This window comes from Narcine bancroftii, chromosome 10 (genome assembly GCF_036971445.1).
Source record: "Narcine bancroftii isolate sNarBan1 chromosome 10, sNarBan1.hap1, whole genome shotgun sequence".
Taxonomy (NCBI): domain Eukaryota; kingdom Metazoa; phylum Chordata; class Chondrichthyes; order Torpediniformes; family Narcinidae; genus Narcine; species Narcine bancroftii.
Genome location: NC_091478.1, coordinates 68,062,488 through 68,076,390, shown reverse-complemented (window position 1 = coordinate 68,076,390; position 13,903 = coordinate 68,062,488). Strand labels below are relative to the sequence as shown.

The 13,903-nt window shown below is 41.8% G+C and overlaps 1 protein-coding gene across 1 annotated transcript in view; it reads left to right on the top strand.

Moving 5' to 3' along the window:
- Window positions 1-12,546, top strand: part of dbndd1 (dysbindin domain containing 1) — a 42,828-nt gene extending 30,282 nt beyond the window's left edge. The window contains exons 2-4 of the mRNA XM_069899512.1: window positions 7,075-7,212; window positions 9,219-9,359; window positions 11,090-12,546. Coding sequence (XP_069755613.1) covers window positions 7,075-7,212; window positions 9,219-9,359; window positions 11,090-11,265 — 455 coding nt within the window. The 3' untranslated portion in view covers window positions 11,266-12,546. The remainder of the gene's footprint in view (window positions 1-7,074; window positions 7,213-9,218; window positions 9,360-11,089) is intronic.
- The last annotated feature ends 1,357 nt before the right edge of the window (window positions 12,547-13,903 follow it).

Here is a 13,903-nt window from a genome sequence, read left to right as displayed (position 1 = left end):
GCTAACGTGAACAGTGAGGGAGATAGTGGACATCCCTGCCTAGTTGACCTGCTTAATTTAAATTGGTTTGATATATATATATAGATATATATATATATATATCTATATATATATCTATATATATCCATTTACTGTCACCTTCGCCATTGGACCCTTATATAATGCTTTAATCCAATTAATATATTTCTTTGGTAGGTTGAACTTCTGAAATATTTTTAATAAATAATTCCATTCTACCCTCTCAAAGGCTTTCTCTGCATCTAAAGCAACAGCCACTGTTGGCATCTTATTTCCTTGTACTGCATGGATTAAGTTAATGAACGTACAAACATTGTCCATTGTTCGTCTTTTCTTAATAAATCCAGTTTGATCTAGTTTTACTATTTTTGGTACACAGTCAGCCAATCTGTTTGCTAATAGTTTTGCTATTATCTTATAATCTAAGTTAAGTAGAGATATTGGTCTATACGATCCTGGCGTTAGTGGATCTTTCCCTGTCTTTGGCATTACTGTAATTATTGCTGTTTTACATGAATCTGGCAAGTTTTGTGTTTCTTCTATCTGGTTCTTTACTTCCAGGAGAGGAAGAATTAGTAACTATTTAAATGTTTTATAGAATTCTATTGGGAGTCCGTCCTCTCCAGGCGTTTTATTTTTCAGTAGCTTTTTTAATATTGTATCTCCTCTATTTCAACTGTTTTTATCAATTTGTTTTGCTCCTCTTCTTGCAATTTCAGTAGTTCAATTTTAGCTAGAAACTCATCTATTTTGTCTTCTTTCCCTTCGTTCTCAATTTGGTATAATTGCTTGTAGAATTCCTTAAAGTTTTCATTGATCTCTGTTGGATTATCTGTAACCTTGATGCCAATACAGTTCTTTTAGCTTGTTCTGTTTTAAGTTGCCAGGCTAGTATTTTATGCATTTTTTTCTCCTAGCTCGTAATACTTCTGCTTTATTTTCATTATGTTCTTCTCCACTTTATATGTTTGTAATGTTTCGTATTTTTTTTTGTCTGCCAATTCTCTTGTTTTTGTTGTATCTCCCTTGTTGCTAGTTCTTTTTCTGTACTTACTATTTTCCCTTTCCAGCTGTTCTATTTCCCGATTGTAGTCCTTTTTCATCTTAGTTACATAACTTAATATCTGCCCTCTAATGAAGGCTTTCATTGCATCCCATAATATAAATGTATCTTTCACTGATTCCGAATTTATTTCAAAGTACATTTTAATTTAGCGTTCAATAAATTCTCTAAATTCTTGTCTTTTAAGTAGCATGGAGTTTAATCTCCATCTTTATGTTCTTGGTGGGATGTCCTCCAGTTCTATTGATCAGATAACAATCTAGCTTTGTATTCCGCTTTCCTAACTCTCCCTTGGATATGGGCTGACAACAGGAACAGGTCAATTCTTGAGTATGTTTTGTGTCTACTCGAATAATATGAGTATTCCTTCTCCTTTGGGTGTTGTCTCCTCCATATATCCAAAAGTTGCATTTCCTGCATTGATTTAACCATAAATTTGGCTATTTTGTACTTTCTGCTTGTCTTTTGTCCAGTTTTATCCATCTTTGAATCCAAATTAAGGTTAAAGTCCACTCGTTTCAATATATTCCCCTGCGTGTCTACAATCTTCAAAAAAATATCTTGGATAAATTTTTGATCCTCTTCATTAGGTGCATATATATTGACCAAATTCCAGAGCTCTGAATATATCTGACATTTTATCATTACATACCTCCCTGCTGGATCTATTATTTCCTCCTCTATTTTGATTGATACATTTTTATTGATTAATATAGCTACACCTCTGGCTTTTGAGTTGTATGATGCTGCCATTACGTGCCCTACCCAATCTCTCCTTAATTTATTATGTTCCACTTCAGTTAGATACGTTTCCTGCACAAATGCTATATCTATTTTTTCTTTTTTCTGCACAAATTCTATATTTATTTTTTCTTTATTCAGCAAATTTAATAGCCTCTCCCTTTTAATTTGGTTATGTATTCCGTTAATATTTATAGTCATATAGTTCAACATGGCCATCTCATATTCTGTTTACATCTCATTTCCGCTTCTTCACCACCACCTTTCCCCTTTTCCCCATTTTCATTTCTCAGTTTTCTTTTTTTGAATGCACTGTATGACAACACTTCTAAAACATAAAATATTTCAACAATTCCCACATCTAAAATTCCCTTAACCCCAAGTGTCTTCCCCCCGCCCCCCCCCCTCTGAGTCACCCCTTGTCCCTTGATGGGCAACCACAACTCCCCTCTCCATTTGGGCTGTGAACTCGTTCGCAAGCATCTACTGATTTCGCAGTAACTGTTATTCTCTCCCACCCAACTCCCTCCAAAAAGATTTTTATCTTCACATTACAACAAAGATCACCCTCTTTTTCTTTTTTTTATCCCTCCTTTTCTCATTCCCTTCTCCCTTACTTCCCTCTTTTAGTTCTTGTACATTATTTTTACATCTTTTTATGTAGTTTGTCATCGTTCTTTGTTCTTGTTACATCTCTTCATCTCTCTTTGTCTTGCAGGCATTCTGCAAATTCTTGTGCTTTCTCCGGATCTGAGAACAGTGTGTTTTGCTGTCCCAGGATAACTATTTTAAGCACCGCTGGATATTTTAACATAAATTTATAGCCTTTTTTCCATAGGATTGAATTTGCTGTGTTAAACTCCTTCCTCTTCTTTAGGAGCTCAAAACTTATGTCTGGGTAGAAAAAAAATTTTTGACCTTTGTATTCCAGTGGTTTCTTGTCTTCTCTAATTTTATTCATTGCCTTCTCCAATATATTTTCTCTTATCGAGTATCTCAGAAATTTTACTAAAACGGATCTTGGTTTTTGTTGTGACTGTGGTTTTGGTCCTAATGTTCTGTGTGCCCTTTCTATTTCCATTCCTTCCTGCATTTCTGGCATTCCCAGGACTTTTGGGATCCATTTCTTTCACATCTTTGCCTTCTTCATCTTCTTTATATTGTTTCGCCTACTATAGTTTTGCATTATATCCATCTTCTGAGCTAACAACTCTTGTGTTTCTTTAACTTTTTTGTCACTTTGTTCCAATTTTTTATATTTTTAACTGCTTTAGTGTACCCAATTATCTGGCCTCTTAAGTATGCCTTGAGAGTATCCCATACAAGAAATTTATGCAGAATAGAGGCACAGTTGGTCTCGCAAAACATATCTATCTGTGTAGAGGCTAAAACCTTGTGCTTATGATGTATGGTTTTTTGTACTTTAAGGATTAATTCTTTTTGTAGAGTTACCATAGATACTATGACATCTTGTGTCTTAATATCTGAGCGGAATGACCATGGAAGAGACGAGATCTCTCAAAACTTTTCTTTGAATAAATTGTAGGCGACACTTTCCAGCTCTTAATATTTCTCAATCTCGAAACACATCACCCTCACCTTCCAAGAACAGTACCTCGATATTCTGAATTGTACCCTTATTAATTGTATCATTATTATTCATTATTAATAATTTATTGTAATTTTAATTTGTTTATATTTGTTTGAAGTTGAGTATCTTTATAATTTACAATATCCTTTATTATCTTCAGCACATTCCCTGAGAGCAAAATTTGCACAACTTGGTGACAAAGTTGCTCCAAATAAATGAACTGTCATTCTGAATTCAATCATATCTTCACTGATATTTCTGGAATCCACACAGAATCCATCCTTTCTGAATGTTTTCAATGCATCTTAAAAATGAAACTGTTTAGTTCTCATGCTGAATGCTGACAATTGATGTAGTTTAATTTACTTGGATAAATAGCATACAATTCGGAATATTGAGGTTTACTTCTCTTGGAAGGTGACGTGCTTTGAGATTGAGAAATATTAAAAGCTGGAAAGTTTCATCTACAATCTGCATTCTTATAAAACTACAAAACGCTGGGTTCTTTAACAGCAATGAATTAAGATGCCACCTATATACCGTATCCTGCTTATCTGGCCTTTCTATTGTTAACAATAGGGGTGAATGGTCTGAGAGGAGCCTTGCTGTGTACTCGCCCCCCATGATCCTACCCGCCCCCCATGATCCTACCCGCCCCCCATGATCCTACCCGCCCCCCCATGATCCTACCCGCCCCCCATGATCCTACCCGCCCCCCATGATCCTACCCGCCCCCCATGATCCTACCCGCCCCCCATGATCCTACCCGCCCCCCATGATCCTACCCGCCCCCCATGATCCTACCCGCCCCCCATGATCCTACCCGCCCCCCATGATCCTACCCGCCCCCCATGATCCTACCCGCCCCCCATGATCCTACCCGCCCCCCATGATCCTACCCGCCCCCCATGATCCTACCCGCCCCCCATGATCCTACCCGCCCCCCATGATCCTACCCGCCCCCCATGATCCTACCCGCCCCCCATGATCCTACCCGCCCCCATGATCCTACCCGCCCCCCATGATCCTACCCGCCCCCCATGATCCTACCCGCCCCCCATGATCCTACCCGCCCCCCATGATCCTACCCGCCCCCCATGATCCTACCCGCCCCCCATGATCCTACCCGCCCCCCATGATCCTACCCGCCCCCCATGATCCTACCCGCCCCCCATGATCCTACCCGCCCCCCATGATCCTACCCGCCCCCCCATGATCCTACCCTCCCCCCCATGATCCTACCCGCCCCCCCATGATCCTACCCGCCCCCCCATGATCCTACCCGCCCCCCCATGATCCTACCCGCCCCCCCATGATCCTACCCGCCCCCCCATGATCCTACCCGCCCCCCCATGATCCTACCCGCCCCCCCATGATCCTACCCGCCCCCCCATGATCCTACCCGCCCCCCCATGATCCTACCCGCCCCCCCATGATCCTACCCGCCCCCCCATGATCCTACCCGCCCCCCATGATCCTACCCGCCCCCCATGATCCTACCCGCCCCCCATGATCCTACCCGCCCCCCATGATCCTACCCGCCCCCCATGATCCTACCCGCCCCCCATGATCCTACCCGCCCCCCATGATCCTACCCGCCCCCCATGATCCTACCCGCCCCCCATGATCCTACCCGCCCCCCATGATCCTACCCGCCCCCCATGATTCTACCTTCCGAAGCCAGGAAAAAATCCTATCCTAGAGTAGGAGTCATGTTGTTTTGAATAGAAGGATTAGTCTCTCTCCCTGGGATGCTTCTGCTTCCATACAGCTATCAGATTCAGCTCCTTCATCCAACTGATGGTAGTCCCTTGCTGCCTTTGTTTTAGCTATTTTCTTAGTCAATTTATCTAAGACAGGATTCAGACAAAAGTTAGTCTTCTCCTCCCCCCCACCCCAAACCAAAATATTCTCCTTTCCCTCTGCCAATTTTAGGAAAGTTTCTTGTATAAATTTTTTGTCATTGAAATTGGGAGCATAAACATTTACTAAGGTCTGGGATTCTGAGTATGCCTGACAGTGCACCATTACAAATCTCCATGTTTTATCTGAAGTCACATGCTGCCCTCTCACCAGCACACTCTTACCTATCAGAATTGCCACCCCCCCTCTTTTGTCTTTGAGCTAAACGAGGAGGCTATTACCTGGCCCACCCATCCCCTCTTTAGCTTTTGGTGCTCGCGCTCGGTTAGATTCCTTTCTTGGAGAAAGGCCAGATCCATTTTTTTAATGTGTGCCAAGACTCTTTTCCTCTTCACACACCCGTTCAAACCATTAACGCTAAAGCTAACTAATTTTGTACTTCTAGCAATTACCCCAAGGACTCCCAGGTGGTACCTCCACCACCCCACATTTACCATCTGGCCAACCTTTTTCTTCGGCCCCCTGCTCCCATGATAAACTCTGGAAAAGCTAAACAATCACAAAGACAACAGAACCAAAAAAGATAGGAAAAAAACTATCAAAAAAGAAAAGAAAAAAGGGATAAACTACAACAATAGCCATTAACATTATCACAATCCCAATCCCTCTCTGTATTCCCTTATCCCATCCCTCCTTCTCCCCCAGCGATCGCTGCTCTCCTGCCACCACTATTTCCCTCCATTACTCTGTGCCTGTGATCCGCGACACTCTCTTCCACATTCCTTCCCTACCCTCACCCTAGAGTTCTCCTAGATCCCTTTTCCCATTCATATTTCACAGACATGGTCTCCATGTTTGTTCTTGTTTCTCTTTTCCTCGTCCCTCCCCCCACCCCCAATTCCCCAAGTACCAGCAGTTCTTTGACGAACTATAGCGCCTTACTCAACTCTGATTATTTTTAAAAAAATTCTCCCACCCCCCCCAATCACACCCCAGTAATAAAACCTTAAGGTTGGCCAGGTACCACAAGACTCATTCATACCCTTTTTTGCTTTCCGACTGGCTCAAATTCTTTTCTTTGCTTTAAAAACACCACACTAATGTCAGAGTAGAAAAATATCTTGTCTCCCTCTATTTCCATCAGCACCCCTCTTTGCTTTGGTTGCTGCTACCCCCAAAAATTTCTCCCTATCCTGGTAGTGCACCCATTTGGTTAAGACCGAGCGAGGTTTATACCCAAGGCCAGGCTTTGGATGGGGTGTCCGACTTGCCCTCTCCACCTCTACCTTTTTCCCTAATATATCTTTCCCCAGGGATCTAGTTCTGTAAGAAGTCCCTAGGGTTTCTCCCTTCAGCCCCACAAATTTAATATTGTTCCTGCAACTATAATTCTCCAGGGCATCTAGCTTCCCCCAGACTCGTGCTCTCTCTCCCTTACCAGGCATCTAACTCCCCCTCCACCCTGCTTAACCATCTTCATTTGCCCCCACCCTATTTTCCATCTCTGTGATTCTCCCCATTAAACCTGTGAGGGTCCCTTGCATTACATTTAATTTCTGAGCCAAGACCTGGGCTCTCTCTTCCACAGCCCAAAATAGTGTACTCTCCACATGTCCCAGAGCCTCCAACGCTCCTCAACAACAAACTCTGGTTAATAGAGGTATTGTTAACATGGATATGAAATACGTCTTATAGCATGGTAAATCAGAAACCTCCTTTGGGTGGGAATTAAAATTTTGTAGTATAATTTTGGAAAAAAAAAACTATACATTTAACTTTGTGCCTTCTCCCAATTTAGGAGATAATGACAAAAATAAACAGAGTCCAAAGAAGCCAAAGGATTGTGAATATTCAAAATCTCACATTCCGCCTGCAAATGAGGAGGAAGGGGTCTCGATTTCCACATCAGGATTACTGCAGGTGGTGGAAAGAAGACGTATGTATCAATTGCTGTAAGATTTGACTAACTGTTCTTCCGCTAGAAGTGTAGACTATGTTTCTTGAACCTGTTCATTGTTTAAAAAGAACCAAATACCCATCTGGCTCAAAATACCTACCTGGATCCAATGCAAAATATTCATTAATGGTCTTGTTTTCCGAACATTGAGCGACTTGTTATAAAATGCATAGGTCAGCCTTGTAGTGGAAGTGACATTAGTAAAAGTGACAAAAACTTGCCTGCCCTGTTCGTCTTTTTCTTCTGTTGTAGATTTTTAAAATTGTAGTGGCCATATAGTCTACAATGCTTATGTCAGGTTTTAAATTTTCATACTCAGGGCGGCACGGTGCGTAGCAGTTAGTGCACTGTCTTTAATGCACCAGCGATTGGGACTGGACTGGGGTTCGAGCCCTGCACTGTCTGTAAGGAGTTTGTACGTTCTCCCCATGTCTGCGTGGGGTTTCAAACAAAAAAATGTACCAGGGGGTGTAGGTTAATGGGGTGTAAATTGGGCGGCACGGGCTTGTGGGCCGAAATGGCCTGTTACCATGCTGTATATCTACATTTTTTTAAAATTTCTCACCTGATCCAGAATGATGATGCCAATGTCAGTTAGTTGTCTGACTCACTGCTACTGTATGTGTGTGTCAGGGGCCTCCAGAATGACCAGCCTGAAGGTGGCTGCCCTCAGTTTGCACGCGGTCACTGCCAGAAGTCATGTCGACCCTGGCCGCCATGCTGGTGTTCCTGCTGTGATGTTCTCCACAAACAGAAGTGGGGCTGGAGGTCCAAGATGTGGCTGCAAGGGCAAGGTCTGGACCTATATACCCGTGTGTAGTGTTCTTTTCTTCTGCAGCTGGAACAGATCACGCTTCTATCAGGGCAGTTCTTCCGTGGGTGCTTTGTCTGGCTGCCACTGTAATAGCACTCTGTGTGCTCGGTGATAACGGCTGCAAATTTGGGACCTCATGTCCCAAGATGGTTGAGCCCGAAATCCTTACATGGTGGCTGTGCTACCAGTGGAGTAGACCTCCATGTTCTGTTGGGCCGACTCTAGTGCCTTTGAGAGATTGGCCAAGTTCTGCAGGGTCCGCTCTTCTTTCTGCAGGAGTCTTTGCCTGATATGATCAGACCTGAGGCTGGCCACATAAGCATCCCTGGTCAGTTCCTCCTGGTAGACAGCTGCTGTAACATTGGTGTAGCCACAAGCTCTCCCCAGCTCCCGCGAGGCTCAAATGTATTCATCTACGGACTCACCAGGTGCTTGTCAACTGCTGCCCAGGAGGCATCTAGCATCGATCACGTTCTTCGGGGCTAGATACTGCTTCTGCAGGAGCCCCCTAGTGGCTGAGAAAGTCTCACAGTCTCTAATCATCTGGAAGATGTGGTGGCCAACATGTGCAAACAGCAGGTCTCTCATCATCCTCGTCCAGGATGTCATGTTGCCTCATATAGGCGTTCAGGCAGTGCAGCCAATGATTGAATTTTATGGAGGCCTCTGGATCCTTGGTGTCCGTGTCCTGCTTCTCTGCTTGAATGTAGTTATAGTGATTAAATTGTAATGCTACAATTAGACCTGATGGACCAGAAGTCCAGATTAACAGGCTTTAATCACTATAAACAGTCATCTCTTACAGGCTGTTGGCCCAATTCCAAGGCAGTATTGAGGGAGGGGATTGGGCGATACTGCCTTTATTAGGGATCCTGGACGGAGAGGAGCTACATATAATTGGGGGTGGGCCATCCAGTACAATGACTGCAATACAGTGTTGCACCGCACCAAGGTAACTCAAAGATCTGCATATTTTGCTTTAAGACAAGTTTTTGTTACATGGTTCATTTTATCATTCTGTGCAGAATTCAGCTGGAGTAAACACTGGAAAAAGTGCTGCATGCAGCATTCTCACTGATCCTGCATTTAGTGGTTCACGTTTTGCAGCTTGAAAAGTGGGTGATGACCCCATGCACACCAAGTGCTTATTTGTCTATATTTGTGTTGACAGAGCCGCTCAGCAGTGTCTCTTCTCTGGAGGTGCACTTTGACCTCATGGATCTGACTGAACTCACTGACATGTCTGATCAAGAGCTGGCAGAGGTGTTTGTTGATTCTGATGATGAAAGTCAACCGCATGATTCACTTCCAGGTCAGTGTCACTGAGGAAATGCCTAGACAATGGGCGACCTTCTAGTCCTGCTTCATCATTAAAAATAAGAAGCAAAATTGCCCTGAAGCATATTGATTGTTTATATAAATTTGCAAAATAGATCACAATTTGTACAAAGAAGGGATCTTAAACATGCAAACATCTCCGATACAAGGTTATTAAATGTAGTGAAACAGTAGTCAGTGATTGATATTTTGGAAATCCTTTGTGGGGACGTGAGTATTTTCTCATTGTCCCACTATGTTCTCCTGTATCTCTACCTGCTTCTATGTATCCAAATCAGTCATTATTTCTACCAATGTTTTATTGTATGGAAACTGAATTTGTGTGGAAAAACACTTCAATGTCTGAAAAGGTGAATATAAAAATATAGAATATAGATGAGACAAAAATCTGTTCTAATAAAGGCAAAGAACTATCTTTTTGAGTGAAAGAGACTGGAATGATTAATATTCTGTTAGATGCTGCAAATAATTCAAGTGATAGAGATGTGATGCAAACTCATTTTACCTTTTTTTTCTCAACTGATCAAATGACTTGCATATAATGATAAGTACTGGATCTAATACACAAACTCAGCAGGTCTTGCAGTGACCATAAGAGGCAAAGATACCGGAGTCCTTTGTGAAGGTGTGAACATAAAGCAGGCAGGCAAGAGCCTGAATGAAAAGGAGGGTGAGATGGTCACTCTGTGAATGCACAGCTGGAGAAAAGGGAAAGATAGAGCTGGAGGAAGAGAAATGCAGGGACATGGTTTAAATGGAGAGCTTTGGAAATTGGTACGAGTCTATTAGATCTTGTATTTTTTCAGTTGAGGGCAGGATTTGCTTACTGTCTTAAAGCTTCCTGCTTGGCTTAATGTCAAACTTTGTTTGCTGAAGCTTTGAGATGGTCCAAGCATTGTTTTGCTCTACTGTAAGCCGCAAAGGGATCTTGGACTGAAGGTGAACAGAATTTAATTTTGGCTTTTGCTAACGAGTCAGAGCCCACTAGGGATAAGGCGAATCTGGATTTGGTGCAATGACCTGGATTTGATTAGAGAGGTGACATGGACCAGACAAGTGTTCTATTAATACAGGGCTTTTATTAACAGACTATAACCACCTCTAAACTGGCCAGTGGGAAAGCACCTGTTATACCAGCAATCAGTATAATATGCTCGCCTCCCCCCAGTACATCACAGGTGGCTATAGTAAAAGAATCATTGGTTCGAAGTGATAAGAATGTGTTAGAATTCACTCAGCAGTACAAGAGGGAGAAGATAAAATTGAACATGTCAGTAATAAACAGTTGAGTAAAGAGGCACAAGAGAGGAGCAGGCCAAAGTTGGTTGGAAGAGGACATAGCAAGGAAGATGTTAGAGCAGCAATGGCTGGAGTTTCTGGGAATAACTCTAAAGACACAGGATCCTTACCCATATTTACCTGGCCTATAAAGGCTGAATCCCAGCTACAAAAGACAGACAGGACTTTGCCATCAACAAAGAGCATGTTTGGCTCCAAGCAGCCTGCCCAGTGTTACTTTGACTGCACACCTCACCCGGACAGCTGTCAGACAGATGTTGAGTGCTGTTGGTACAGGGGGGAAGATGAGTTCATATTGGGCATGGTACAGCATAATTAAAATCATAGTATTACCAAAATATGCACTGATTTAAAATGATGTTTTGAAGGCACATCATTCAGTAATTGTTCCATCTTATTTTGTAGAACTGAACCAACCATTGATGTATCCGATTATTTCACATGGAACAAATTTAAAATCACCTTCATGGACAAGAGCCAAGAATGAGCAGACTCGTGAAAGGAAGCTCCCAAGTGACGCTGATGCCTCTTTGAAGATGTCAGACCACTTTCAAACAGTTGAAACTCACAAGAAGCCCTAGGCACAAAAGTGAAGTTTGTTTCTCTACAGACCTAAATCTGCAATGCTGAATATTTCTACTCCACTATTCATGATTCTTCTTCCTCTGTGCCAATCTTCAATTTTTACAGAAATTAACAAAAACACAATTTGAGCCTGCAGATTTTTTATTTAAAATACCAGATCAGCAAAGCTCTGAAAATCAAAGTATAAATTGCACTCCATTCTCATGCTTTTGGTGCTGTGTCTGGGACAGTGCTGTGGCCTTCATATGAAAATATCAGAACCTATCATCTGAGTAATTCAGTCAGGCTTCATTTCTCATTTTCAACAAAATCCTCATGATTACATAGTTCAAAGCAAAAACTGCCACTTAGTATCAGAGAGTACTTGCTTTAACTGGACCTTGACACTTCTGATACAAGCAGTGCCTAAAATATGCTAAGGGGAGGAGAATGCAGGCAGTCAGTGCACAATAGGGATTGAACCTATGCAAAATAGAAATGGGGAATCTCTTGCCTTTGACATTTAGAATTCTCCCATGGCAAGGAAAGCCAAGTAAATGACATGCATCCATTACATTTTCTGGACTGGGACGTAAAGATAAAGGAGAATTTTAATTCCTCAGGCAGCATCTCTGGGGAGGATGCAAATCATATAGAACAATTGTATTGGTAGGAACTTTACATTAATCCGTGGGGGCTGAAATACCCTCCAAATGAAATCAATGGTTTACCTTGTCATTCCCCAAACTAGTTATTTTACATTCAAAGTAAATGGTTTACCCTTCCTGTCCATTGTAGGACAAATGTATTCATTGTGGTGAAAGCCAGAATACCAACTGATTCTGTGATTTACCTATATGGGTAAAGAAAATGAATTCAGCTTAGTTTTGTTGTTCAAAAAGCCATCACTCTAAACCAAAATATTGCACTACCCTGAATGTGTCTGTGGGTATGCGCGATTTCAGTTTGATGCTATCTTTACTGGTTAGTGAACTGTCCTTGTAAATTAAGGTTTATCTGTGTGATCGGAGAGCTACTTTCCTATCAAAAAGAATAACCATTTGCATCCCTATTCACGTCATCAGGATACCATTTGAAGGCTGTGGCTTTAGCCAAGTGTTGTATCATTTGAGATGGATTATTGACCAAGGTCAATGTTAATACCAAAACATATTACCAAACAGCCAGTGCAGTGTGAACCTAAACTGCCTGAATTTGGGAATTTTTAAAAAATGTGTTCTGCAAGTTTTAAATTAACTTTTAAGACTTGCAAGTAGTCATTTCTCACAATAGTTAAATAAAATAGAATTGCTTTTTGATTTGCATGATTTTGTTTTACTCCAACTCTACATTTTCATTCAGATAAGTAAAAATATTGAATACTTTGTGTGTTTGGTGTAATCAGATGAAGCAAAAGTTTACATATCAACACCAGCTAGAATTCAGCATTTAGATAAATTAAAATACAAGGATCAAGGCAGAACGAGGAGACAAAACAAGCAATTATATCAGGTAATAATTATGGTAATATTTCTAATTCAGTTTTAATGCTTTTCAATGTCAGGAAGACTCAGTTTTAACTGACAGCAAGGCTTGTGGCATAGCCTTTCCAAAGGAGTTTAAGGATTGGACTTGATACGTTCACATTATACAAAGCCCTGGCTCCATTTACAGCCTTGCTGTATGCTTCTAGGATAGAAGCCAGCAAGAAAACCATCTCAATGTTAGTGGCACATGTGTGCAATAGGGTGCACTCAGCAAAATCATGGCCAATGTGTTGTTCTCCTTAGGAATAACAAAGTTGGACGGTGGAGAAAGCAGCAATTTGCTCTCTAGACAGAAGGGAGGTGGTGGGACTCCAGAGTCTTCATTCTTCAGTGGAAAATTTAGATCAGACGTATGGGCAGTTTCACAAGAAATTAGTCATTTTTGTGAGAATAAAATATCAGCTTGTATTCTATACAGGAAAAAAATCTGAATAACGGGTTATAAATGCAACAGTATCTAGTACAGCGGGAAGAATTATACAAATGCACTTTAAATCTCATCATAATTCAGGTGTTTTTTTAAAGGTACTGAGTGCAAATTTGATAGGTTTTAAGACCAATCTTCTTATAAATGCCCTGAATGATGAGCTGAACTTGTTCAATTAGTATTTTCAATTCCAAACCTAATTTGATACTTTCCTGGTAAATCACATCAATTGTAGAGGGAAGACCACAGTGAGTCACTCTGATATTTTTAGTTGTGTGGATTGACCACCAAATCCACTGCTCTACAGCCGCACCTTCCTGACAAGTCAGATGTGTCCAGGATAGGTCACTTCAAAGGAGCTTGGTGCTTTCTCTCTCTCCACTACCAAGCTATTAATGTGAACACCATAATCATCTCCTTTGTCTTGTCCATGTCGAGACTCGGGCTGTTATTCTCACACCACATCACGAGATTTTTCCCCTCTGCTGTGCGACTCATCATTGTATCATCTGCAAATGATGACACTGTTGGAGCTGGATCGAGGAAAGGGCTCAGGAGTGGACTGAGCACACAAGCCCAGAGGTGTGCCAGACGTTCTGGCGTCAACCCAGACAGAATATGGTCTTTCCATTAGGAAGTCCAGAATCCAGTTGCAGAGAGAGAGGTGAGTCCTGCTGCATA